Source organism: Rissa tridactyla, chromosome 8, assembly GCF_028500815.1.
Source record: "Rissa tridactyla isolate bRisTri1 chromosome 8, bRisTri1.patW.cur.20221130, whole genome shotgun sequence".
NCBI classification, from domain to species: Eukaryota; Metazoa; Chordata; class Aves; order Charadriiformes; family Laridae; genus Rissa; species Rissa tridactyla.
In genome coordinates, this window is record NC_071473.1 from 24,691,440 (window position 1) to 24,719,195 (window position 27,756).

At 46.9% G+C, this 27,756-nt stretch overlaps 1 protein-coding gene across 16 annotated transcripts in view; it reads left to right on the plus strand.

Annotated features, from left to right (window-relative positions):
• PACS2 (phosphofurin acidic cluster sorting protein 2) overlaps nt 1-27,756 on the plus strand; it is an 84,387-nt gene that overhangs the window by 32,565 nt on the left and 24,066 nt on the right. For 7 of the 16 annotated variants that reach the window (XM_054211486.1, XM_054211480.1, XM_054211491.1 and 4 more), the window contains 16 exons: nt 460-549; nt 4,951-5,076; nt 7,361-7,523; nt 8,585-8,658; nt 9,434-9,514; nt 11,852-11,911; nt 13,212-13,369; nt 15,447-15,537; nt 16,172-16,249; nt 17,386-17,507; nt 18,217-18,352; nt 19,073-19,177; nt 20,689-20,795; nt 21,502-21,656; nt 25,015-25,125; nt 27,218-27,326. In XM_054211486.1, the coding sequence (XP_054067461.1) occupies nt 460-549; nt 4,951-5,076; nt 7,361-7,523; nt 8,585-8,658; nt 9,434-9,514; nt 11,852-11,911; nt 13,212-13,369; nt 15,447-15,537; nt 16,172-16,249; nt 17,386-17,507; nt 18,217-18,352; nt 19,073-19,177; nt 20,689-20,795; nt 21,502-21,656; nt 25,015-25,125; nt 27,218-27,326 (1,766 nt within the window). The remainder of the gene's footprint in view (nt 1-459; nt 550-4,950; nt 5,077-7,360; nt 7,524-8,584; nt 8,659-9,433; nt 9,515-11,851; nt 11,912-13,211; nt 13,370-15,446; nt 15,538-16,171; nt 16,250-17,385; nt 17,508-18,216; nt 18,353-19,072; nt 19,178-20,688; nt 20,796-21,501; nt 21,657-25,014; nt 25,126-27,217; nt 27,327-27,756) is intronic. The other 9 variants (XM_054211487.1, XM_054211481.1, XM_054211488.1 and 6 more) reach the window with 7 other exon arrangements.

Consider the following 27,756-nt stretch of genomic DNA (forward strand, 5'->3'; position numbering starts at 1 on the left):
TGGCTTAAACAGGTTAAAATCTCCACTTTCCCCAGGAAGCGGTGTGTGCACAAAAAGAAAAGACCAGTCCGTCATGGCTAATGCCGAAGATTTAGGCATGACGCTGCAGCCTCCAAACCCAGGAGATGATGAGCCTTGTTACCTGTTGGCTGGAGTGAAAATATGAGGCTTGAACTTCGAGGGGTGGGGGGTGACACATAGCTTTTGAATGCTGGGGTTTGGCAGAACAAAAGCTGCTTTGTTGCAGTTAGGGACAGTAAATATGCCCAAATCTTTATTAGTCAAATACCGCCCTTTCATCTCATTAATATTTCACAGAAGTGCAAGGTCAGACACATCCGTTCACTTTCTCTGTGGTAGTCCCTGACAATGTTTCCTGGTTTTCAGTAACTAGGACTGGGGAGGGATGTAAGTGCTGGCTTCCAGGGAATTCACCCGATGGACTTTGTTTCTGTACAGGGCTCCAAGCGCATCCTGCGGTCTCACGAGATTGTATTGCCCCCGAGTGGACATGTGGAGACGGAGCTTGCACTGACCTTCTCGCTGCAGGTAAGGTGGGATGTGGCCTTGGAGCATGTGTGCTTGCTGGGCTTGCTGGTTTGCAGGGAGCAGAGGTGCGTGGTGGGTCTGAGGTGAAGATCCTTCTAGTGCTGCCAGAGATGCCCTTTCTTAAGGCAGTCCCAGCCGTTTCTGAAGAGCTACCTGAGCTCTTTTGGCTTATCTCTAGGCAGTGAGCTGTGGGGAATTTGAGTAAAAATGGCCTAGATGCTTCCAGGATCTGGGGAGGTGGAAGCCCATTGGGAAAGCTGCCTTATAAACCCTTAGAATTGTTCTTGGGGTCAGCTCTGCATTATGGAAGGCAGATCTCTAATCCTGACTTGTCTGGGGGGGAACAGGCAAGTTAGACACTAGCTGCAGTTTGCATGTCCTTGGTGCAACAACACAAATTTGTCTGAATTGCCTCCCAGGGTTGAGGGCCTGGAGCAGGGTTTGAGGTGTTAAGGGACCTTCCTTGTTGTGCATCCTATGTTTGGATGGAACACGAGGACTTTGCTGCAGTCTGTCCTCTTCATGTTATGGCTGTGGCAGGAACTGGAGAAGAGCAGGATGATTCTTTTTTTGCCTTTTGCTGCCTTCCTTATGAGTGGGCACTGGGGGGTGGCAGCCATGGGGGGTGGCGTGGAGTATCAGGCTGACAGAAGGCGGTAGTAGGAACGGGACAGGTGAACCTCTGGAGTTGCCGAGGGAGGCACCACTTGGAGAGGCAGGAGCAGTATGCAGACAGTTCCTTGTGGCTCTAGAGTCATGGTAATAGTTGGGAATTGGAGCAATTGTATTTTATTTGTTCCTCTTTTCCTCAAAGCAAGCTGCCCCGGTGCCACCTCCTGAGCAGGGAAATAAGGTAAATAGAGGCTGGCTTGCTGCAAGCAAGAGGGAGGATCTTGCATGCCTAGAGGAGAGCCAGGCAGACACTGAGAAGCATTCATATCTGGATTATGTGTGTTATGGTACTGTTGGTTAGATCTTGGAAGTCAAGAGTTTGATCTGGTAAGGAGAAAGGCTCAAGTGATGATGTGAGACAGGCTGGTTGTTATTCTGAGACCTGTGCAGACTCGAAGCAGATAAGATTTCATTGCAGATGGATGATAACCCTGCGGCTGCCCAGGCAGATACACAGATGGCTGATGCGTCTGGTTCTGTCCTGATGCAGCCCACAGCCTGGGTTAACTGCAGCACTGCATCCCCTCCTTTGTGAGCAGGAATAATGAAGTGGATGCCAGGAATACCTCTGCTTGGGTCCTGGGGCTGCAGCCTTCTCATGGTTGGGAGCAGAGCTGTAAGATGAGCCAGGTCTTCCTCTGCCAGTCCTGTGTCAGCAAGGAGCAAGGATTTCTGCTAGTCTTTTGGAATTAATTGGGAATATGGCTTGGTTTTTTTCTGGGAGTCAGAGCAGTGCTGCAGCAGGATGCAGAGCATTGCCTATCTCCGTTTCCCCTGAAAGGGCTGGGAATTGAGCCAGAACAGGGGAGAGCAGTGTCCGTGACACTGAGCCTTCAGAAGAGGTGAGCAAGCTTAGTGCAGAGATGTGCTGCTGGTCTCTGACTCGAGGAAGGATTGGTGTTCTTGGCCTGGGAAGCCTTTCTGAAATGGCACAGCAGGATTTTTATGACAGCTTTTATTGTTTCTTAATTGGACAATAGCTGGAAGCTACTCCTAGCTAACAACTGCAGCTTAAGCCAGATACAGTCTGAACTTAGCGCCTGGCATATATTTGAGAGTGGTGACGGGCCACAAAGTAAAAGCAAGTGGATGTAACAGCACAAGAAGGTCTGAGTGTCTTGCAGCAGCCAGTGTCTCCATATCACACTGTCAAACTGTATGCCTTGCTTTGTGCTAGCTGTCTGGAATTGCAGCCCCTCGTATCTTCACAGTCACCCCCTTCTCCGCTGCTTCTCCTGGGTAAAATTCGTGCCCTTTGCACGGAGCGTTTCCTTGTCAGAGCTGAGCTAGAGAGGTGACAGTGCAGGCTGGCATGACAGCGAGCAGCCCATTGTGTCTGGCTGGCCTCCTCTCCAGCAGAAGGGAGGAGTTTCCTGTTGCTCTATTACACATCTGGGATAAGAGTGGAGTTAGTGGTGGTGTGCCCCATCCTGTTTCGCCTTGCTAGCTAGGGCTAGGCCAGAGGTAGCCTTTCTGGCAGATGAGCTACCATCACCCTTACCGCTGGAATGGCTGCTTCTCCTGACCCTCCGTGGGTTTCATGGGATCAAGTGAAACTCCCCAGATATTCCAAGCACAACATCGCAGCTCTCCGGAGCGCTTAACTCCTGTGTTTAATCTACTAAACCTTTCCAGATGGAAGGAATTACATCACTGGGGCTTCAGAAAGAATGTCTTGCCCTGAATCTTGGTGTGTGTGATGGCCCCCTCTTCTCGCTCCTCGGAGGTGCCTCGAAGTGTTTGGTGCTTGCTCGAAAAGTCTTGTTTTCAGATGTTTTGAGCCAAACTGTTTTCCTCTCCAGTCTCTGTCATGGACTGACAATTACTGAAAAGTTTTGGTTGAAACCGTTCTTTAGAGTTGATAAGCTGTGGTTGGTGTTAAAAATAGCTTGTCTGTTCTATGAAAATGGCTCAACTTTTCTTCTAGAGACCCTTGCTTTTAACTGAGGAGCTGAGTGGCCTGAGTCTCTCTGTGAATGCTCATCAGAGGTGGCCAGGCAGCACACCTTTGACAAGCAGAAACTTGCACATGTATGGACTTGAGCCATCCAGTTGAATCCCTGAAAACTTGTACGCATGGAAATCAAGTTGGGCCAAGAGTGACTTTGGACTTTAGTTGTAGGCATGTGCTTAAGCAGCCTTGGTGTGGCCCAAGTGCCTTGAGCTGAGAGCGAGGAGTCCCTCTCCCCTGTTGCCCTTCCAACACGCGGAAGGGCCCCAGGGGCAGGGAGATGGTAGATTGGAATGCTTTTCTGGCCTTTTGAGCCCCTCTTGCCCCTTCCCCCCGGTAACTTTCTTCCATCCTTGTTTAGGGATGTTGCACGTCTGCAACGTCCCAGACTCCATTTGTGTCTGGACGCCGGTGTATTTTGAAATTGTCTTTTAATTACATGGACTGTTCGTGGACTGCTGTTCCTCTCTTCTGCAGAGCCGCTTCCTTGTGCGATGCACAGCGGATCTTGCCCTTGCAGAGCAATCAGTTAATTAGTATTCTGCTTGTTTGTGTGGCCACCACTCCCAGCTCTCTGCGTAGCAGTCGGGCTTTCTCCGGACTGTAAATTAATATCTCAGGGTTTCTGGTGGCACTCAGCCCTTGTATTTATCAAATGTTTTGATAGGGAAGAAGTTATTTTCACAATGTCCCAAGGAAAAAAAGTAAAAATAAAAAAAAAAGCATGTAGGTCTTGCCTGCGAGAGAAGCATCTTTCTCTTGGGAATGTCTTTTTTGAGATCTCTGCATGTTACTTAGTGCTATGTATTTTGTATATTTGGGTGAGTACGACTAGGGAAGTGATCGTCCCCCTGTACTGGGCACTGGTGAGGCCCCACCTCGAGTGCTGTGTCCAGTTTTGGGCCCCTCACCACAAAAAAGACCTTGAGGTGCTAGAGCGGGTCCAGAGAAGGGCAACGGAGCTGGTGAGGGGTCTGGAGCATGAGTCTGGTGAGGAGCGGCTGAGGGAGCTGGGGGTGTTCAGCCTGGAGAAAAGGAGGCTGAGGGGAGACCTTCTCGCTCTCTACAGCTCCCTGAAAGGAGCCGGGGGGGTCGGTCTCTTCTCCCAAGTAACAAGCGATAGGACAAGAGGAAACGGCCTCAAGTTGCGCCAGGGGAGGTTTAGACTGGATGTTAGGAAAATTTTTTACACTGAAAGGGTTATCAAGCATTGGGACAGGCTGCCCAGGGAAGTGGTTGAGGCACCATCCCTGGAGGTATTTAAAAGCCGGGCAGACGCAGTGCTTAGAGACATGGTTTAGTGATGGGTTTTGTCAGAGTTAGGCTGATGGTTGGACTCGATGATCTGAAAGGTCCTTTCCAACCTGGGCAATTATATGATTCTATGTGTCATCTCAAGATGAGACTCGGCTACCTGGTCAGGTGGCTGCTGTGTCTTTTCTTGAAGCTTGTTCTTCTGTTGCGCAGCCGCTTCTTCGCGCAACCGCTTCTTCCCACAGCCGGTGGGCTGGGCCCTGGGGACTGTCAGTGCTCTGCCGGGCACCCTGGCGTTTTCAGTGTGCTTGGCTGTGGAAGTGAAAGTTGAGAGCTGAGCTGTTCAGGCAGAGACGAAGGCTTCCTTGGCATAATGAAGGATTGCCCACTGGGTGCAAGGTAGACGTAGGCACTTCTAAAAGCCCTGGATTAATCCCTAGGAATGAAGTTTACTTGAGAAGCAGGCAGCTTGGGAGATAATGTCAAGAGACATAATAAACTTTTCCATTGTGTTTCCACCGCAGTACCCTCACTTCTTGAAAAGAGAAGGCAACAAGCTTCAGATCATGCTGCAGCGGCGGAAGCGGTACAAGAACCGAACCATTTTAGGCTACAAGACTCTGGCTGTGGGGTCTATCAACATGGCTGAGGTGAGCAGCATTCGACATGATCTCCGTTTACAAAGGTGGACGTTTTTCCTTCTCTTTAAACTCAGTGTTGTCACTTTCCTCATTGAGAAGTACCTGGTGGGATTTCATGCAGCTGTCGTAATAACTGCAACCAGTATTCACAGGGCAATACTTTAAACAGATTTTACTACTGAGTAATAATATTGTACATCATCTGGACAATATCTTGAGAGCTAAAGGTTTCATGAAGCTTATTAGCTTGTGAGGGGGTTTTATTGTTGTTGGGTGGGGGTTTTTTTAGAGTTAGGGGGACCAGGGCTTTTCACCTAAATACAGTGCTGTCCCCTTCATATTCAGGACACTTGAATGTAAGTTTAAAACTAGTAAATATTCTTTTGTATCGTGTTTTCTGGAAGGAACAGAAGAAGTTGCAGCATGTTCAGTTGAACTAATGCATGCGTTTGTCTCAGGTCAGTCATAAATGTAAAATTTTTGATGTTTCATGTGTACAGAATGAGACAGATAGGGTCACTCGGGCAAGCCTTCCAAGCCTAAGAAACGTTCAAGTTAAAGCAAGGTTTGCTGTGCTTCTCTGTGCCACTGTATGAGAGTTCAGGATCAAGTAGTTTCTACCATTTTGCTTGAAATACCCCATGCGATTCTTCTTTCGTGGCTGTTAGTAATTTGGGTGGAGTTCTGTTCATGAGAGATAAATGATAAAATTTTCAGATCTACAGCTGAAAATTAATTCTGGAATCAGGTGGGGATAAATTATTCACTAAGGTTTTCGGAATGGCTAGCTCCGTGCTGCATTATTTCATGCCCTGTTTAATCTCTGCTGTTTCTGCTTCTAAGTATTTAGAGATGGGCTTAGCAGTAGCAAGTTCAGCTTAACACCAGTATTTTTCATCAGACTGCGTTCTGTCAACAAATCATTTCTAAGCAAACTAAGCTAGTGTTATGCTGTAGTGAGTTATTAGTACGTTAAATAATTCATTATAAAGACCACTCCTCGTGTGTGAGTTCAGCTTCCCTTACACTTGCAGTAAATGGTGGCCATTTGAATTGGCCAAATTCTCATTTGTCGTGTTGTAACTGACATTTTTCCTGTACCGTGTTTGGCTTGTTTAAGAACTGGAAATTAAATACTGCTGTAAGGCAGAAAACATGCGGGCCTGTTAATTAGACCCATCAGTGAATTTCTAAGCATTGGGCATTTGCTGCTGCTGCGTGTGGTTTTTCTTAAGTCTTTTTGTAATGTCAGCTGACTGAAGTCAGAAGGTCAAAAATTTTGAAAGGTTCACAGTGTTAGGAAATAGTTGCTTTCCAGCTCATCTGGAATATTTCTGAAATTGAAGACTTCAGGAAAGCAAATTTTACACAAGCTCCCCCTCCCCGCCCCCTTTGCAGTTTATGTTATAATGACTGCTAAACAGCACTGCTGCATTTCTTAAAATTTATTTTTAAAAGAAGAAAAGGTTCTCTTAGCTCTTGAAACAAAGCAATGAATTGGAGCTGTGAGTCTAAGCGGAGTTTAACAGCAGGAAGGCATATGTTCCTCATCAGCTCAGGTCTTTTTAAAGCCATGTGAGGAGCTGACAAAGCCACCTGGTGTGTGTTAGAAAGCTGAGGTGCAGCCCTGGGGAAGCGCTTTCTGACTCTGGTGGGGCAAGAGAAGAACGTAAGTCTCAGGTTCTGGGGAGAGTCCTGTGAACTGAGTGGCAAAGGATGAAGAAACCCACCCCGAGATGTCCCTCTGCCTCCACTGTTGCCTTGTTTCCCATGACCCACTGCTTCGTTATCCTGGGGTGGGCAGCTCCTCTGAGATTCAGGTGCCAGCTCTCTGGAGCAGGGATTTTTGCTTTAGGAAGCACTTTGCATTTATATCTCACCAAGAATTTTTGCCTTTACTGGCTCTTCTGCTGAGCTTTAACAGAAAATTAAGTTCCTTAATTAGGTGTTCGGAAGGTTGGTAACTTGATAATTCAAATCAGTACTGTGCCGTGGAAGCAAATACATAGTAATGAGGTAGTCAAGTATCGTGCTTCAAGGATGAGCTAATCAACTGTCAAGCTCAGAACGCGTTTTCTTTCCTTCCATTGCTTCCATTAGTAGTCAAATAAAATCTCAACTAGCATTGCGTATTGCCTGCAAGTGGCTCCTGCAGTTGCAGGGTGTTTGCTTGCTTCTGTACTTGGATATGTGGAGTTACTCTATTAACATAAATAACTCTTGTAGCATGCGAATGATGCAAGTTTAAATACATTTAAATGCGAATTTTTTTACTGCTTAATTTCTGTCCCAGGTCATGCAGCACCCAACAGAAGGTGGCCAGGTTTTGAGCCTTTTCAGCAACATCAAAGAGGCTGCAGTGAAGGTAGCAGAAATCTGGATCTTCTCCTTGTCAAGTCAGCCAATTGACCATGAAGACAGCACTATGCAGGCTAGCCAGAAAATCAAGTCTACAGGTAGGAGTACAACCACGTGCTCTGAGGACCAGTGTCTTCCTGAACTAGCTGGAGTTAAACCCCACCTGGGCTTAGATGCTTCCTGGGACATGTGAGAACTGGTTTGCACAAGTTGCCTTGTCTACAACAGATTAATGCAGAGAAAACTCACTTTGCAAACCTGTTACTGTGTATGCAGGGAGTGTGACAGGAGTTGGCGATTGAATTGTCAAAGCTTCTCCTGCATGTCACACCAGACCTGAGCCATCCAGTGAGGGTTAGCTGTGCTCTTGCCAGTGCTCTCCCAGCATTACTGGAGAGTGTGTTGAGAACCTGGAGCTCCCCACCTCGTTAATAGTGTTGTGTTCAGGAGATTCACATTTAAGCTATTCTTCCAACTTCTTTTTCGTATGAGTATTCTACAATAAATCTTCCTAACTTAGATGAGACCTGCAAACCTCCAACATGTTTTGCTGTGAACTGTGGCCTGGTTTAATGAGTGTAAATCCGTGGCGTTGTGCACTGTATAGGGAAGTCATTGCGTTTCTACCTGTGACAATCTTTTTATGTGGTACCAGCCTTCTGCTCACTGCTAGAAGAGTGGCCTGTTGAAGGTAGTGCACACAGGTGCTAGTGTGTTGTTGCCTGAGGCCAGGCAGCTCACCTGAAGTGTCATTTCAATAAAGGACTTAGACTCTCCTGGCATGTTTTACTTGCTCCTTTAAGCCAGTTGTGTCCATGTTAGGGAAAAATGTAATTTCCCTTGTGGAGGAACCTCTTTACTTGCTGCTGTCTACCAGCTGGTTCTTTCCAGGGTAAAAGGGGGTGATGTTTCAAGGACCCTTATCTGTGTGCTGGTCCTCCCTTCCTGTTAGAAGTGTTTCTTCGTGTTCCTTACCTCCAGGCAGTTCCCATCTCACTGGTTCTAGCACAGATAGAAGATAAACTAGCAGGCATCACCTTGTGTGCCTTCTTTTCTTGATTTGTGGGTGTTAGTTGGCCTTCTCTGCTCCTGAGATGACACTGTCCCCTCACTTTAAAGGAGTTTCACAGGATCTCTCCCCTCTTTCCTTCCCTTTCAGACAACTATTCGGAGGAAGAGTACGAGAGCTTCTCTTCTGAGCAGGAGGCCAGTGATGATGCCGTACAGGGCCAGGTACTGTTTAGGGCATGGCTTCTCCCTGTGAGAGCTTCAGTAGAGCGTGTACGTTCTCAGCTTGTGCTTGAAGCTAAAAGCCTATTTCTTTAGCTAAAGCATGACAGTGCGAGACTGTCACCAAATGTTTAGCTACAGTGGCAGAAGGCCTGCACAGTAGCCCGTTTCTTCCACCATGCTGTGATTTATCTGTTCACATGTTTGGACTTGAGCTCCCTTTAAACACTAAAACATAGGCGTCCTTGTGTGTTTGTCTGCTTAATGGTCAAGGCATCAGTTGATTGCTTCTGTAATACTGATTGGATTCAAAGAGCCCAATTAGATCCCCAGCTGTAATTTAAAGGGCCAATGGGGTCTGAGTCAGTCTTTAGTTTTTAATACCTTCTGCAAAATAGGTCCTTACGGAGGACCCACTGGCTAGATGTGAGATGCTTTTGAGTTTGGGTCTTGTTTGCCTTCAGACTCTGGCATCGCCTGCCTTCCACCTTTTGGAGGGTACTGAGAGAGGAACCCACAAAATGTGGGGCCGTGACTATCCTTGTTCGTTGCATGTAGAACTAGGGGATGTTTTGCTTCTCCAAGCTGTTATTCCTGGCTCTCTGCAGGCCTGGTTCGCTCCCTCTTCTCTTCTGCCATCATAACTGCAATTAAGGCGAATGTTGGAAGCCTGGAAGACAGAGCGGCAGGTTCATCTTCATAGAGGGAACATTTTTAGCACTTAAATGCTCATGTGTCCCCGAATCAAACGTAACACAGGAATCCTCTTTCTGTTCAGGATTTGGATGATGATGAGTACGAGCTGGGGAAGCCCAAGAAGCAGCGGAGATCGATAGTAAGAACGACGTCCATAACCAGGGTCGGTGGAAATTAGTTTTACTAACACTGATGGGGTTTGGTCAGGAGGCACAGTGCATGTGGCTTATGGGAGCAGCAGTACTAGACGTGCTGGCCCAGCAGAGAGCTTGGGGTCATGGTCATGGCATGTGAAGAGCTACCAGAAGTAGCCAGTTCAGGGGATGGGCCTGTCCAAGGTGTGTGTCTGTGCTGTCTTGAGTGTCCTTTGGCTGCAAGGTTTAAGGAGCTCCAAAAATCATGTAAGTGTGTGAAATTTACTGCCATGAAGAAGCCAGTGCAGGATCCATGCTTGTGTAAGTCCTGAAAGTAGCTTTAAAGTGAAGGGAAGCTCTTCTGTTTGTGCTGTGCATGGGAGAGGCCAGTGGGAAGGTATCAAGAAGTTGTTAAGTAGCTCAGTCAGGGGCTAGAGCTTGACAGATAAACGTGAGGTGGTGTATGTGGTGCTGAGGCAAAAGAAGTGGCTGGATATTGAAGGCTTTGGTTAGTGGCATGCAACTGTCTGCCCTCTCACAGCAAGCATGCGTATGCCTGCAAAGTTGCACTTCTCTGTGGAGCAGCGACGTGTGCTTGACCAAGCCATAAGGCTGCTTTCTGCTTCCACAAGTGTTTATGTGTGTCTGCGGTGACAATAACTCAAAACCACCAGGATGGGGCTAAGTTTTCCTTTTTTGGACTTAGGAGTAAGTTTGGAGATCATTGTACCTCCTGTGAGGCTATTTCTGAAATCCATACTTTGATGAGGTCTGAAGTAAACCCTGTTTTCACCTGAATCTGCCACTAAAAAGACCCTCTGTTTGAGACTAGGAGCATGCTGGTTCATATCTTTGGTGCCCTTAGTATTGTTTTCAGATGTCAGCGACCAGCCAGGACAAAATATGCCACTTGGTTATTAAACGAGCTACTTCCTCTGAGTAAGAATAGTGTCTTTCTAGCCCTGACCACTAAACTGATACTGAATCTCCAGTGTGTGGGGCTGGTGTGAAACTGAGTTTGGTGCTGCCAGTTAACATCAGTCCAGCTACAAACCCAGCAGGTCTCCTGTCTGCCAAGTGTCAAACCATTCAGGTCAGCAAACAGCTCTTGCTGTGTCGCCTTAGCGACTGCATGCTGTGTGTCCTCCCTCCACAGCCTGCCGTGCTGATCCAAGGTGGGCTGCGTGAGAGACGGTTTTGCTTGGCATCCTGAGCCAGAGGACAACTCTCGCTATTGTGAGGGCATCTTCACCTCACACGTGTGCTGGGGACAGAAATAGGGCAGGCTTTGGAGAGTCTTGTTTTGAGGCCTGGTGGATTTATTTCACCTAAACTTTAGCTGTTTTAGGAGGTGGCTGCAGCTCGCAGGGTATGAGTTCAGAGGTTAAGGGTTAGGTTTGGAGGTGTGGGGCAGTGTGAAGTGGCTGAGGCCAGAGTGGGAGCAGGCATTGTACTTGAGCTCCCATGAGATACAGGAAAGCGAGCAAATGAGCAACTTCCTTCACCTAAGAGTGGCCTGGTACTAGCCATTTTCTCTTCCCTTTCCTCCTGACACAGGGATGCCACCTCGAATGCTCTGCACCAGCACTCACGCCTGGGCCCTTTTCATCTTCCTTTTCTTCAGAGCGTGCATATTGGTTTGGTCAGTGACAGACGAGAGGGGCTGGGCAGCTCGTGGCAAATCTCAGCTGTTTGGTCCTGCAAGAGGGAGGTAGCTCTTGGGGGCAAGTAAACACAAAAGAGGTGCTGCAGTTTGGCTTTTGTTTTGGACTTGGTGCCTGCTGTGCCCAGGATTTGGGGATATCAGACTCAGAAAGCATTTTTCTGATAGGTGAGTGCTAAGGACGAGCCCCACAACTTTTCTACAGTGCTGCTAGTCAAATAAATGAGCCTGCCAGGATGAACTGCAAGCTCTTGGGAAAAACAGTGCTTTGTTGGTAGAAAACACATTTGTAGTTTGGGTCAGCGGGTAGATGGCCTGTGTTGGCTCACCCTTGTTAAGAATCGGGAAAGTTGACTGTCAAACGTTTGCCAGAAACTTATTGAACAGGTACAGGAGGTGATCTGGCAGTTTAAAGAATTTATCCACTCTGTGTCCAACCAAGAGTGATGTGCTATCCCTCAGGGCCAGAAGGTGTGTAATGCTTGGTGGAGTGGGGCTGAGTTTGTTGTAATGCAGGAGAGGAAGGTCTGGAAAAGCTGATTCCAGCATGAGACCAGCAGAGGCTTGGTTTGTGGTGCCAGGAGTTGTTTGATTTGAAGCAGCAGCTAGAGCACCAGTGTCAGATGTGTCTGGGCTTCTTGCAGACTGGGAGAAAACAGTTCACTTTATGCTTTACTTAAGTAAATATATCTTTGACTTGCAGCAACAAAACTTCAAACAGAAGGTTGTGGCGTTGCTGAAGAGGTTTAAAGTGTCTGATGAGGTAAGTAATTCAGTCTGTAAGCCTTCCTGTTCTGCGTGTTGCCCTCTAACTGCTTGGTGCACCTTGCTTTAGTCTTCAGGAACACTCTCCTGTTTCCCCCTAGTTCCGTTCATTTTGTTTTCAAGTCTGCAGTGGATGTGACCTTTCCTTACACCCTGGCCTTGCATGGAGCCTTGAGGGCCAACTTTAAAATGTCATCAAATATTTTCTAGATCAAGTTTTATCCAAACCAGATTTTGGCAACCACGTGTGTATCCATTAGTTTTGCAGACTGCTTTGAAATTATCTTTGACCCCTTCAAAGGCAAGTAGTCTACTGTGTATGTTGCTCATGAAGTTAAATCCCAGCCTGTTTGATCATCTTACTAGAACAGCCAGGCAAGACATGAAAAACTTGGATAGGGGAATGCAGACCCGCAAGAGTGTCAGCTGTCTGGTCAGAGCTGAGAATGAAAGAGATCCAGAACCCAAGAAACCTGTGTAATGTTAAGTATCTAATATAAAAGCAGTTAACATCTCAACTGGCTGTCTGTGTGCTGATTTTGTGGCTTGTGGAGAAGTGTGAGTAACTCCTCATACTTCCTTATGCTTCCAAGCAGCTCTGTTAGCTTTGCTGTTCTTCCCAAGTTAGCTCAGCGGAGTCAGCACCCATAGCTGAGGTCTCAGCCAGCTGAGCCGCTGCTTTTCTGGAGCTGCCGTTCAAAAAGCAAGCTCTGAACTGTGCACCACTGCCTGCTTACTCTGGTGTACGTGTGAAGCAACCCGTGGAAGTTGTGTGAGAGATCTGTTCTCTTCGGGTTTGCGTCTGGGTGGCAGCTGATCCTTGTCCAGGTTCCAGGCGCCTCTTGTGGACATTTTTGTCATTTCTACCTGCTTGGCTATCAAATCAGGAGGTGTCATGGCAACTTTTTCAGTAGAACCCAAGACAGGTTGCGCTGTTGGGAGTACTGCATTCCTCTATTTGTTCTAAGAAAACTGGGCCTCCATTAGGGGCCTTTTTGAAGCTTTGTTTATGGAATGATATTGAATAATGGACATAATCTGTGGTTAATAGGGTTAAGAGCTTGTTCGTGGATGCTTAGTCCAATAGGTAACTCCTGCTTAGCCAGACACTGACAAGCTTGACCCAAAACAAGCCCTTCTCGTATGCTAATGTTTCTGTTGGATATAGCATCCTTGCACAGGGAACAGAATCTTACTCCCAAGACTGATGTGCTGCAGTCCTCAGGGGAGCTCCGGTGACATGGGATCGGTCTGGCTCTTAGCAGAGTTGGTGATGCCTGCTTTTGTCCTGTCTGTAGGTTCTGGATTCAGAGCAGGACCCGGCAGAGCATGTTCCAGAGGTGGAGGAGGACTTGGACCTTCTGTATGACACGCTGGATATAGAGAACCCCAGTGACAGTGGGCCAGAAATGGAGGATGATGACAGCGTCTTGAGCACTCCGAAGCCAAAGTTAAAGTAAGTGTAGGGTGGCTGATGCTAGGCCAGAGAGATACCATGGGCACTGTCAGCACAGATGGTTTCTATTACCACCCCTCCATCCTGTTTTATTTCTCCTCTTCACCTGGTGTTGGAGCCCTAGTGTGTGTCGTTACAACTGGGATGACTGCTTGTGAGCTGGCGGTAGCTGGGGGGAGTGGTCTACCTTCACTCACTTTTCCTTGCTCCCTTTGCAGATGTTCTGCCTACCCTGCCAGCTGAGCACAGGGGCAGGAATAGCTGACAGGCGGGCAGTAGAATTGTAACACAGGTGTTTTGAAGAGGTCGTAGAAAGATCCAGGAAATCTGTACTAATGCAGAAGGAGATGTGGTTCGAAACTGCAGAAGTAGAGGCAGGGATGCACAAGGCAGACTGTGTCTTTCTGTAAAAGCTGATAAGACCCTACGTGGAGAGTCTTTGCAGGGATTAAGGAAGCAGAACTGTAGGGAAACAAAGGAGTTCTTTAGGCCCAAAGGGATTGACCGCACCACACGTAGATACACACAAGCCTGTTCTGAGCCAGCTTTTGTGAGCACTGACGTATGGACAAACACAGCTCTGTGGACATGAGCCGGGGATCGCTGGTTCGAGGTCTCAAGCAGATGCGGAACCCGGAGCTAACGGAGCTGTGTCGTGCCCCTGCCTGAATAAAGACTGAAAACATGAGACTGTTCAAGCTTCACACGTGCTTCTGACTGACACCTGGTTGCATGCTCAGGTCTTCAGTGTTGTGACGGCTCTGCAACAAGCAAAGCCTACCGCTGCAGTTGGTCAGTGGAGAGTAGAGTATCTGCTAAGTGCCAGCAAATTACCAGCTGTCATAATATCCTAATTAATGTAGAATAACCTAATTGGGCTAATAATAAATTCTGAGTCTGGAGTGACTTGTTCCCTATCAGTGAGCCAGAAGACGTCAAGAACAGTCTGGGGTAGTAGTGTTAAGTGATAGGGCTGGTGGCTTATAAAGGCATTTGCAGGTTGACCCAGTTTATTACCAGTTGGTAGGCCCTACCTTAAAGGGATTTGAAAGTAGATGTGTTGTGGCAAGTAGCTGCTTTGAAACAAGCCGAAGTGGTGTACTGCACACACAGAGAGCTTGTGTCCTGTTCCCCGGAGCTGAGGAGCTCGCTGTTCTGGGATATGTGATGGCTGGAATAAGAACTTATTCTATCTGTTTGGTCCTGGGGAGACACTTTGTGGTTTGTGTGTGTCCAGTTCTTGTGTTCGTATCTTGAAGGGGATGTGATAAATGCTGAAGCTTGTAGGCAGGTTTTTCCTGCAACAGCAACGACAACAAAAAAATCAGTTCCTTAAATTGTAATTGAGTCTTGTAGCCTGGTGTGATGAGCTGCCTTTTTACATGGAAGCTCAATCTGACTGTACGCCCCATCTTATCTTATTGAGCAAGTGTGTAATTGGATCTGAGGGCTGGCAGCCAAATCCAGATGCAAGCCACGAATAAAATGCGTATTAGCAGCAAGAGTCACTTACCTGCAGGAGCAGAGTATCAGTGGGGGGCAGTAACTCTACTTGCTGTCTTTCAGTCAAGAGCTAGACCCTGTCTGGAGTGGCTTGGAGTTCAATCAGCATTGGCAAGGCTGAAAGAAGAATTGCGGTGTGAGACTTTGCGCGTGGGGTAGCGAGGACACAACTGCATGTGTGGGGTGAATGTGCATTCTGTTCTGCTGTGGGAGAATGCTGCACCCACCTGTCCGCCCTGGATTTTATGGAAACAAAAGCTGTTGTTTGTTGTGTGGTGTGAGAGCGTGCAAGCGTTCCTAATAAGAGCTTTATAAATATGGTATGCTGCGTGACAGGCAACACGTTGAGTCCATTAGATGGAGGTTGGTCAGTTGGGGTCCCTGCACTTTCTATCTTCTCTTGCTGTCCTGGAGACCTCCCCGTCCTTTCAGAAGTTGCCTATAAATTTTACTGGAACCACTGAGGAGCAGTAAGACACCTGGGAACGGTCACGCTGCTTTGCTGTGAATGTGATAGACTTTTCTCTGTTAGTGTTTTCGATAATAAGAACCAGTTTTTGTTTTCCTTGTTCAGACCATATTTTGAAGGACTGTCACACTCCAGCTCTCAGACAGAAATTGGTAGCATCCACAGCATCAGGAGCCAGAGAGAGCCATCAAGTCCTGTAAGTCATATTTCAAGAAGGTTCCTTATCTGCAGATAATGTAGCAGACCTACACTGTCTCTATTTACATGTGTAAATTAAAGCACCTTCTCTGACCTCCTCCAAAGGCTTGATGCAGAGATATGAATTTTCTGCTAAGAAAACACGTTTGGGGTTTTTTGTTGGGGTTTTGGCAGAGTGTTGGGGTATTTTTTAAGCAAATACTGTATTAACACAAGGGGGCATTTTCAGGTTATGCACTGAATACTTGCTAATGGTATGAGTGTATGAATAGCTCCAGATTCCCGTGTGCTTGCTATGACTGCCAGGATGAGAGATGTTGCCTGGGAGTTTTAGGGACTCCTTGGCCCTGTTTCAAGGAAGCTTTACCTTACTGTTGTTGGGATACTTTTCATGGTGGCTGGGAGCAAACGCAGAGGGGAAGCTCACTTGCTTTTCCATCCCCTTTTCCGCTGCTGTGCTGCTGCTTTGCCACATCCCACAGTAAGGCGTTTAGCCCTACTGTGACAAGGAAGCACTGCTGGTCATGCTGCAGAGCTGTGCAATGTTTAAACGGAGGAGTGTGTCTGCTCCAGAGAGTGTGGCTGAAAACTCTGCTGGTGCCATACTTCCTAATGATTTTTCTCTGCTCAAGCAGGTAGAAGTGCCTGAAAAGACAAAAAGTCTTGGAGCCAAACATGCAGGCGACAGCATTTCTGACACTGTCTCTTATGTAAGTTGAAAACACATTTGTTAGCATTCCTCTTGGCAGTTTGTGTGTCTACTATGAACTGCATTCTGTGGCATGTGACTCTCCATGTGCTTGCATATGCAATACAATTTACGTAGATAACATTTGCTGCAGTGAAGACAGGCTGAGAGAGTTGGGGTTGTTCAGCCTGGAGAAGAGAAGGCTCCGGGGAGACCTTAGAGACCCTTCCAGTACCTAAAGGGGGCTACAGGAAGGATGGGGAGGGACTCTTTATCAGGGAGTGGAGCGATAGGACGAGGGGTAATGGTTTCAAACTGAAAGAGGGGAGATTTAGATTGGATATTAGGAAGAAATTCTTTCCTGTGAGGGTGGTGAGACACTGGGACAGGTTGCCCAGGGAGGCTGTGGCTGCCCCATCCCTGGAGGTGTTCAAGGCCAGGCTGGATGGGGCTTTGAGCAGCCTGGTCTGGTGGGAGGTGTCCTTGCCCAGGGCAGGGGGGTGGAATAAGGTGATCTTCAAGGTCCCTTCCAGCCTGAACCATTCTATGATAATGCTAAGCTCTCCTCCTGACCTTAGTTGTAGGAGGTTCTTGTCTTTCAGCCTCTTGAAACTGAGACACTTTATGTGGCCTTCTGTTTAAACAGTCTTTCTCTTGGTTTGAGGAAGACTGGCCCAAAGTGTGCTACTGAGCATGCGTGTCATCCTGAAAAGTGTTCTTGGGGCTGTTCCATTTTATCAGACAGAAGTATTACTTCAAGCTGAATTGGCAGGAATCAAGCTGGTCCTGGGGTAAAAATTGCAAAGCTGAAGTTGCTTTACTGGGGACGTGCAGCTTGTAACATTTCTCCCATCTCTCGCTCTCTCTGCTAGTTCATTTGGGTAAGCTGAATTAATCTACATCGCGTTAGGAGACACGTCCCTGGCTTTGAGCTGGGAGAGTCCCTATTCCAAATGAGCACCTTTCTTACCTCCAGCTCCCTTGTGAGGCTGGGAACTGGTAGCCCCAGATAGCCAGTATTGACTTCTCCCTTTTGGCAGTGAGTAGCTGAATGTGCCCCAGCCAGAGCCAAGCTGGGGTGTCTCCTGCCAGCCTTTGTGGTAGCAAGACAAAGGGGAGGGTTTGTTCCTCATCACTTGGTTCCTTGTGTTTTTGCAGGAGTCTAACCAGCAAGCTGAGGTCCAGGAAGCTGAACTTCCTACACCAGATGTGTTTGTAGAGAAGCTCCCACCCAGCGGGAAGATCACTAAGACCGAGTCCCTCATTATCCCGTCCACCAGGTATAGAGCGGTGACACAGCATTGTGCCTGCTGCAGGGCTGCTGGGGAAATCACAGACAGCCTGCTAGCGTTTGTTCAGGATGGCCTTAAGATTGACTGCAAGGAGACCCTCATTGTGTTCAGGCACTCAAGTGATGGATCGTGAGCACTTAATGATTGTGACTGTTCAGAACCCTGAAGGACAACATTGCTTTGAGGTGTCTCCTGTGTTGTACCTGCTCCATGTCCAAGGAAGTTTTTATAAAACTCTGGAGCTGCTTGTTCAAAGATACTGTTGCTAAGTCAATGTCTCATGCAGATTTTGGCCTTAAAGGTGGTTAAGTCTAACTTTTGTCCTGTTAAACCTTCCCAAATTAGGGTAGTGAATGTGTAACCCCACCAAGTATTTTCTGTGGTTGTTTGCAAGCAAACAGATGCTCTTTTGATGAGGTGTTTCTGTGCTGCTTTTGGGAGTGTGACTGCAGTTTGCGTGGCTGGATCCTGTTGTGGTGGTGTGGGTCTTAGCAGGGTGGTGGCGTGGGCTGCGGAAGTCTGATGAACTGTGTGCTCTGCACTATCAGAAGGTCTCAAGCTAGCTCAGATCTACGTGCACAATTCCCCAGTGCCTCCACTCACATTGTTGAGGTTGCCAGACTGGGTGATCTGGGATTTGGGGGATGGATCTCGCTCAGGTACAAGCCAGCTCTGGAATGCAAGCACATCTCTCTAGCAGGTCTGAAGGGAAGCAGACGGGACGGCGGGGAAGGAGCACGTCTCTGAAGGAGAGGCAGCCAGTGAGGCCACAGAACGAGAGAGCAAACAGTCTGGACAACGAACGCTCTCCAGACACCCGGCACCACTTACAGGTGTGAAAAAAGATTGCTGTCTCTCCAGCCACTCATAGTTTTTCCTCTTCTCCAACTGTCTCCTGTGGTCTCTTTCCTTCTGGTCCAAGTGCTGTCCCTGATGGAAAGGAGCTGGGCCCTGCGGCTCCAGGAAGGAGCGAATTTATGTCTTGGCTGATGCTGTATCTTCCATGCACTCTGCTGGGTTTTGCCAGCTTGTTTCTTTGTCAGCCAGCCATAAACTGAAAACACTGGAACAGATTGTTACGATGAGAAATGAATAGGGATGTGTTGAGGAATTACTCCTTTGAAATAAGGCAAGTCGCTAGTAATTGCAAAAGGGGACTGACTTGTGCAGGGCCTCTGTGCCACGCTTCCGTTAGCTGCAGGAATCAGTTAATTCCCTCCTTCAAGGAGGCTGTTGCTGGCTTCTATGAATCCAAAATTCCCTGGGCTACTGTTAGTTGGTGTAAAGTGGCATAAGGAAAAGTTCATGGCAGAAGGAGTAAAGGCTGACAAAATCAAGATGGCTAATAGAGGAGCCTGGGGAATATTGCAGTCTCAAAGAAGTTGATAAGTGTCAGTCCCAGCAGCCAGCGTGGCTGCTAGCATGCCTTTGCTGATGGGGTGGCCGAGCACTGGCCAGCCATGCGCAGCCAGTGTCATGAATGCTGGAGCTGGGGGCTTGAGGATTAAAGCTGACATCTCCTACTGTTCTCTTCTCTGTGTCTTTCTTTCCAGATCCCCAGGAAAACAGTATATGACCAACTAAATCACATCCTGGTTTCCGACGACCAGCTGCCAGAAAACATTATTCTTGTCAATACTTCTGATTGGCAAGGCCAGGTAAAGGCAGGAGACGTTACCTGAAGCAAAGTTCTCCTTCACTATTCCTCCTCAGGAATGGACAAGCCCTTGAGCTCTACCACTAACCAAATAGGTTCTGCTGCTTGGTTGGAAGAGCAGTGGCAGTGCGCAGGGGCTGGCAGCGTGCTGAGAGTTCAGTGCCTACAGACTGGATTTCGTTTTACTGGGAGATGCTGTGAATCTTGTAAGGCTTTGCCACCTGAGTCTTTCCGTAGACATTTTTCCTTTTCTAAGAAATGCCATTCCTTCGGGTTAGCAGCACGCTGGGAATGGCTAGACCCTTGCACTCAGGACCCTGCTTCTTGTCTGTGTAGGCTGGGACAGAGAAAGCAGGGAATACTGACCTGTGGTTTAGGGTGAGATTTCTGGGCACAGGTGATGATCATGGGAGAAAATATTTCAGGTTTGCTCTATTGCTTTCCATGTGCACTTGTGATTCTTGACTTCAGGTATGTCACCCCATCTTTTCTGAGTTGTATTAAGGGCAACACTGAGCAGTGCTTTCTTATGCTGGCGTCATGGGGTGGTTTGTTACGGGTTTGGGTGGGAGTTCGGAATAAATTTTGCTCCTTTCTGAACTTTAGTCTGAGAAAGTAATAAAATGTATATGGAAGAAACCCAGTAAATGTGTACTGGGTGACTGTTGCCTATAGGACTTGTGCCAGGCTTGTAGAGTTACATCAGCTGGCTTGGCTCTCTGATTCTGGAAGAGCTACGGTCTCAGTGTCAAAAATAACAACTTCCAGTTTCTCAATATTTGCAAGATGGAGAAACACCTTCTAGAGATGGATAGAAAGTATTGTAGGTCTTCTCCCAGCAGCTTTACCAGCTTGTGCGTGCGGTATCAGAGGCGGTGAAGATGGCGTTGGCTGGGGTGTATGGATTAGCGGTGCAGAGTTTGGAAGTGTGAGATAATTGCTGAGTCTCATCAATGTTATGTCCCTGTCTACCTGAGGTTTGCTTTTCTGTTAGCTGCATGGAGGGGAAACAGTCCGTCATAAGGAACATGTGTGTTGGTAGCACCCTTCCTTTTTTTTTAGTGCTCGAGGGTGGGCAGAACGCTGTATTTGTTTAAGTCCTTTTGAAATCAGAGAGGTGCAACTGCAGTTCCAGAAGCAGGCAAATAGAGAGCATCTGCTCTTACCCAGTGCTGTCTGCTAGGCCAATGGCCTTCTGCTGCTGCCCTGCTTTCTGTCTCCATAAACCCCCTGCTATTCTAGAGTTGTCATCACCAGAAATGCTGTGTTTTGGATATGGTGTTCGTGTTTGTCAAGAAGGTGTGGTATTTCCATTTTTCTAGAGGAACAGTATTGCTTTAGCTCATACAAGGGCAAGTTATTTGGGAAATAGCTGTATCGCCCGCAAATTGGACATGGGTAGAGTGCCCACGCTTGGGTGTGAGAGTACCTAGGAGGCCAGGCGACGCAGATTTTCTTCTTGTGATAAACTGTACCAAAAAAGGACTGTAACATGTTCTGTTCTCTCCTCAGTATCTGTCGGATGTCTTGCAAAAGCATACCTTGCCAGTGGTCTGCACATGCTCCTCAGCCGATATCCAGGCAGCTTTCAGCACTATTGTCTCCAGGATACAGAGATAGTAAGTTCTCACGTTGCTTGTGGTGTTTTGTTGAGTCTCAGCTCTAAAAGCCTCTCAGCTCCTGTGTCCCAGTGCCCAGGGAGTTTTCCATCCAATATCTGAGAAATACTTCTCCTTTCCAATACTTCTCCCCAATCTACTCTCCTGATGTCAGAGTTGTGTAGCTCTTCAGCACTCGCCAGCCCTGCGGAGTTGTTGCTGTTCTGTGTGTGGGGATACGAGTCTCCTTTCATTTATACTGCTGATTTTAAAAGACTGTGCTTTGGAGGCTGCCTCACAGGTCAGATCTAATAACCAGTAAAGCACGCAAAGCTAATAGGTAGGTTTTTAAATAGTTCTTGCTCCCCAGTTCCAAGTAATTCCCAGATTGATTCCTCAAGGCGTTCCCTAGATACCTACTGAGGGCTGTGGGTACCTGAGTTAGTTGCAATAGTTACATCCTAACCTAGATAGTTGAGTCCAGCCCTTTAGATTCTCAAAATGTGTGAAAGAAGGGGCAAGGAGACCAATTAAGAAAGTACTGAACAATGTTGCGTTTTATTAATAAGGTTTTAACCTGCTGACAATCATTGTGATATTGCCTTGTGTATTGAACAAGCTCTCTTCTACCTTGGTTGTTATTAACCAATTTATTATGTTTTTTACTTGTTCTGAAGTAGCTGGTTGGAAGCATGATTATGAATATGTTCCCTCTTTTTCTGTCTAGCTGTAACTGCAATTCACAGCCTCCAAACCCAATTAAAATTGCAGTGGCCGGAGCCCAGAATTACCTCAGTGCTGTATTGAGGCTCTTTGTAGAGCAGCTGTCTCACAAAACCCCAGACTGGCTCGGCTACATGAGATTTTTGATCATCCCTCTAGGTAAATAAGGAACAGTTTTTCTTCATAGAAAGATGAACGGGTTAAATGTGATGTGTTCCCTCGGGAGGAGCCCTCCTGGAAGCTTTGGCTAGGTATATGGCTGTTAAATGAGGCAAACATCATGCTTCGTAGTGTTTTGTAATGCTTGCGTTGCTGCTCTTGCGTGAGTGAATTTCATCTTTATGTTCGTGATGATGCCAAAGTATGCTTGTAAACCTTTTGTTTGAAGCGAAGGATTGAGTACTTTCTCCTCATATAGGGAGGCTCTTGCATATCTTTTTATCAAGGTACAATGAATGCGTAGAATAACGTTCTGGGAGCCTTTTCCCTGGCTGGAATCTTAAATTCATTGGGCACCGTGTTTCCCAAAGCGATAACCATTCTGGCCTCTCTGAGGCTGACAGAGAGAATGTTTATGGAGGAGGGGGGGTTGAAAATTTTTTTAAAGACTCTGAAACTGCTGAGAGTTTAAATTATTCAAATTACATGTGTCTTTTGACCTTTCCTTTACGTGGCTTTTCTCCTCGGGTTTTTCCCTTAGTTTTCCAGCAGCTTATCTCTGCCCTTCCAACAGCTCAACAAGCCTGCCTGGCTGGAAAGTAACCCAGCTTGGATCACTTGTGTCCGTGCAAGTGGAGTGGACTGATAATAACATTAGGGGGTCTTGTTATAGTCAGAAATGTGAGGAATGTTGTAGCGGAGAGAGCTGGGAAGCCGGGCCGTCACAGATGCTTGTGGGCAGGGGCATCTGGGCAATGTTGGTGATGCCAGAAGCTGGTCTACTCCGAGGCTTGGCTTGTGTCAACAGGGCACTTAGACGTGATGTGGGCAAAGAAAGCTTGAAAAGCACTTTTTCTCAGTATTTTCCAGTCTTCTAGCTTTGGGACCAGCTGATGGCATTTGCTGTAGGAGTCAGAAGCTGCTGCCTGGCACCGTGAACGGTGAGGTTAGGCTGTGGATTCAGTGGTGGGATTTGCACAAGTCAAAGGAAAAAGGCAGAAGAGGAGGGCTGGATCCTTCTGTAAGGAAGGCATTTAATTTCCAAAGTGGTTGGCAGGAAGATGAGCGCGCCCTTTACGGGGTAAAAACATACACAAAAAAAATTTCTGCGGGGTTAAATGTGCTTTGAATGAGAGTCTGTGTGACTGAGGACTTTGGTCCTCACGTGCTGACCGTCTCCTGGCTTCAGAAGAGTTTTCTGTCCTGCAATCTTTAATCATATGAAAATAGCCTCTCTCTGAAAGTGAAACACAAAATTTAGCTAGTGTGTTTTTGGGCTGGTTTTTTAATCTTATAAGTTTCTTTGGTAATTTAAAAAAAAAAAAATAAGGAACAAAGCACTTTGATGGAACTGCTTCAGAACTGTGAATGCTTTTTAAATGTACTTTAAATATAGAAACTTCTCTAACGGGGCCTTTCCCATAGAAGTCTGCAATATTTCCTGATCGGATCAAGTGCTTATTTCTGGCCAGCTTTCTGGCAGTTCATTAAAGTGATTGAGGAGCAACCTCTCTTTTCTGACAACTGAAAAAGCACCAAAGGCAGAATGGTGGCCATGCCATAAGTGTCTTAAAGGAAAAGACTTTCTGCTGTTAGCAGCACCTTCGAAGTAGGAGTGGTGGAGTTCTTTCTGAGATGGTTTTGCCGCCTTAGTCCACAACTACCTACTGCAATGACAGAAGGGTCAACCTACAGTGGTTTGCTAACAATGAGAAATGCTTGGTGTCTGTAGACATCTGTACTGGGAGATTCAGTCCTGCTTCTAGGGCTCCTTTGATGTCCAGATAAGCTTTATAAACAACTGAATGAGGGCAAAAAAAAACTAGAAAAAAAGGTTGGGGGTTATTTTGGTATTTTGGGGTTTTTTAGCATTTTATTTAGCTCCCATGGATAGAACTTCTTGGGGGATCTCGTGTTTAGTACTTGTTTCCAACTGCGTCTACCACTTGCAGTGTGTTTTCCCAGCATGTGGGAAGGCTTCTCCAGTGCATGGTGCAGAGCTGTTCTGCGTGCACTGTTTAAAACTCCACTGCAAAAGAAATGATGGGTCTGAAAGTAGCCGTGATGAGGGTCCAGGAAAAACTTTAGGTCCCAGTCTCTAATGAGACTGAGGGGAGCTCAGAGAGACCACCTGCTTGAACCTTTCCTGTAAGTGTGGAAATCAGCATTGGTTTGGAGGACTGAGAAAAGACAGTGGGGCGTTTTCCACCATGAGCTTTACTGGAGGATGGTGAGTATAGTGAAGCAACTGGGGTCTTCTTAGAAGAAGTTATCAGGTTACCAGTTATGTGGCTTGACATGAGAATTCGGTATGCAGGAAGGATAAAAATAAGCTGATTAGAAGGAACTTTGAGGCCACTTCATGGCTGGTGGTAAATGTACAGGACTCACGCTGAGCATGACTGAAATGTGGTGACTGGAAAGCGCAGTCCTGGCACATCTTCACTCCTGTGTTGGAAGACTGGAGAGGTAGTTACAAGAGCGGGTTATCTCCTTTGGGGACACATGTGGCCTGAAATAAAGAGGGCAGATTTTTGCCACCTCCCAGAGCAGAGTTGATCACTTAAACGCCTCCCCACTCCTGCTGACTTTAGGGGAGTGTGAAGGCCGATCTCCATCCAGGGCTGCAAGCTGGAGGCTGGACACACAAACTTCTGCAAGGAGGTCTTTCCATGCTCATAGAGGAGCAATAAGGCTCAGCTACAGTAAGCAGGGACCTGATGCATAAGTCAACATTCACCGGGGACCGTAATCCTTGGACTCTGCCTTCTGTCTTTAATTACAGCCTATTTATTGAACTTACAGCCCTTCTCCACCAATTAAATGAGCCTCCCTGGTTTATTTTTTCCTGGTTGGGGACAATTGTCTCTTCTCAGTAATGCACAACAGCCATGGTGGGCGAATGGTGTTTGGAGGGAAGGGGTCTGACTCCTCTTGGCAGCGGTGACCTGGCCGTGGTGCAGCCTGTGGGCAGGAAGGACTGCTGGGAAAGCCGCTTGCAAAACTGAGAGACTTGAGATGGAGAGCCCTAGGGCCTCTGTGTCTTCCAAATCATTAATTTCCTCAGCAGTTTCCCAGTCCTGTTTTCTTTGGCCTTTTAAAATTTAATTTGGCGGGGGAGAAGGGGAGGTGTCACTGAAAGATATTGGTGGTGTTGATGCAGTCTCTCTGTTGGGAAGTCTGTTTGCATGCTTTGTAGAGATAAGCTGGACTAATTTGTTTTGTTATAATTGAAGAAATTTATTTCTGGGGTGTCTAGTGTAGTTTTGATTTTTGGAATTTAATTCCTTACAGTTCAAAACCACACCTGTGTTCAGTGCTGGGAAGAACAACTGTCATCTTTTCCTTTCTTCCTTAGGCTCTCATCCAGTGGCCAAGTATCTGGGGTCTGTAGATTATAGATACAACAACTTCTTCCAAGATCTAGCCTGGAGAGATCTGTTCAACAAACTTGAAGCACAGACCACTGGTAAGACCATGTGTCTTTGTCTGGCCTGTGTGGGATAAAAGGCTTGAATGAGTAATTTTAGCAAAGGTCAAGTAAATACAAGAGGAAGCAGACAAATGTTTTTGTTCCTCTCTTCTCCTTACTACTCCATGTTCCCTTTTCAGATGCTGACCTTTGTATGTCCTCCACGTGGTGGTTTGCAAACAGTTGTTGGCTCCCAGAGGCACAGGCTGCCTCTGAGTCACGCTGGTTTTACCTATCTCTCCGCCTTGTTCTTTGATGTGGGGGTCTCACTACCAACTTTAGTTCATTGCTTTCTTTGGCCCTTCAGAAACTGTCCAGCCTAATAGATTTGGAAAACTGGAAACTCTGGGAAGATTAACTTCTATTAGTTGCATGTGCGAATGACCTTGACATTTCTGAAATCTGCTGGCAGGATCTTTCTCATTAAAAAAGAATTTTGTTCTTTAGCAGTTTTGTAACATGCGGGAGCTGCCCTAGGTCAGATCAGCGAGTTCCTGTTCTGATCTGAATCTGTTCTAGGCCAGGATAAAGCCTTACTGTGTCTTGAAGTACTAATTTGCTTAAAATATTAATGCTTACGGGTTTTCCATCCGTTCCTTCAAGAATGGAAAGAAACAGGAGAAAGGAGGATTGGCATCTGACATTGAGGGCTACGTGAAGGCCTGAGACTTTACTGAGGAGCGACGCTCTCATGGCAGCATATCCCACACAGAAATATCACTATCAGGAAAAAGCTTTGAGGATTTCAGAGCACTGCACAGGTGGAGAGGTTGCAGGGCAGTTCTCCTATTGGAATTGCAGAGAGCCTCAAGGTTCCGGGATGATCCTGGAAGACCTCTAGCTGTGAGAGGAGAGAGAGAGAGACCACAGGGGACTGTTTGGAGCCTTTTCCAGCAGATAGCACTTGGCTGGACAAGGTCCTGGGCAGCGTGTTCTGGAGATGAAGTTGGCCCTGCCTGGAGCAGGAGGCTGGACTAGTGTGCCATCCAACCTACGCTTTTCCTTGATTCTAAGCTTGTGGAAGAATAGATTTCTGGAAGAGGTTTCTTTTAATTCCTTGCTGCACTTGAAAATGCAGACAGATGTCAATACAGACTTGATTTTTGTGTCCAGGTTAGAAATACTTTATTAGCTATAAATTTAACTTTATTAGCTCAAGAGCCATATCTTTTCTTTAGTAGGTTGTATGCTGCAGCCCTTACTCATTTGCTTGCATGCTATGAGGAAAACGCGGCCTCATTTTTGTGCAGTCCAGGCCTTGTAGATTCTCCATTTTTCGTCTGTGCAGTGAGAACTGCACAGAAACCCCATGGTGATGTAAGAAGATCTGGAAAAGAACCACAGCTCTTCACACTTCACTGTTCAAATAGCTGTTGTGAGAGACTCTGGGTTAAAATGCCCATTAAGGTCTGGAAGTGCCTGGTGAAGGCAGCTTGCGTTCCCTTGATCTCACAGCTGAGGCTCTTTGCTTGGAACCAAAAAAATATGGAAGGCATTTAGGAAATATCTTCCTGTCAACTTGAATCAAACAGTCTCACAGACTTGAAGCATGCTTGCTGCTACGCGTGTGATCTTTGTGCTCTTCCTACCCTGGCGTGTCTCTCAGTCTTTTCAATTAACTCAGCAAGGCCATGAGTTCGTTACGAAATCGGGTAGCTCAAATGCTGCTGTGAGCAGAGCAGCTCACCAAGGGCTTGGGAGAGATGGCTGGGCGCTTTTTTCATCAGATACCTACAGTCAAGGTGCAAAAAAAGTCCAAAGCTGACTATGAGTGTGCACACGTTTTTGAAGAAAAGCATTTTAACAAATATAAAACAACTAATACTTCAGTACATAATGCTGTGTACGGATGTCTCCCTATCTAGGGTGCCTTCCTGAAGTTTTTACTGAGGTGCTCTTGTAGGATGTTTGCTTTTGGTTGGACAGCTTTACAGTGCTCTGGGGTAAGCTGCAGAGCTTCCTTTGGAAGATGCAGTTCAAACGCAGCTGCCCGGCTATTGTGAGCTGCTTGGCTGAGCACATGAAGGATGGTGCAGGTGACGGTCTTGAGGAGTCACTTAATTTATTTTCTCTCTTTGTTTTATTGCAGTTCCAGAAACGCCTGACGTTGTCTCCCGGATAACGCAGTATATAGCAGGGGCAAACTGCGCACACCAGTTGCCCATTGCTGAAGCGATGCTGACGTACAAGCAGAAAAGGTATGGCACTAACATAATACTGACTTTTCCAGAACGAGCATCAGGTTGAAGGCAAAGGGCTTTCATCTTGTGTGCCAGCAGTCTTAAAATCACTCCAAACCCCTTACTTTAGCCTGCACCCAGTGATTTGTCCCACTTCAATAACAGCGAATCTACAACAGTGTGGTTACTTTAAGTGCAGTGATCTCTTTGAAGATCCGAGAGGTCTGGGGAAGCGAGGACTGGGCAGGATGGGGGATGGACAGATCAGATCTGGTTATGTTCTGGAAATCCCTTACCACAGAGACCTCTCCCTTACATGGAGACCTTAGCTGTGTAAGACTGGACTGCAGCATTCCCCCTCTCCCTCCACCAATGAAGTATCTTCCATGAGACCTGGCCTTTTTGCGCCAGTGTTGAGGGAGCTGAAACGCTTTGTTTTCAGAGTGTA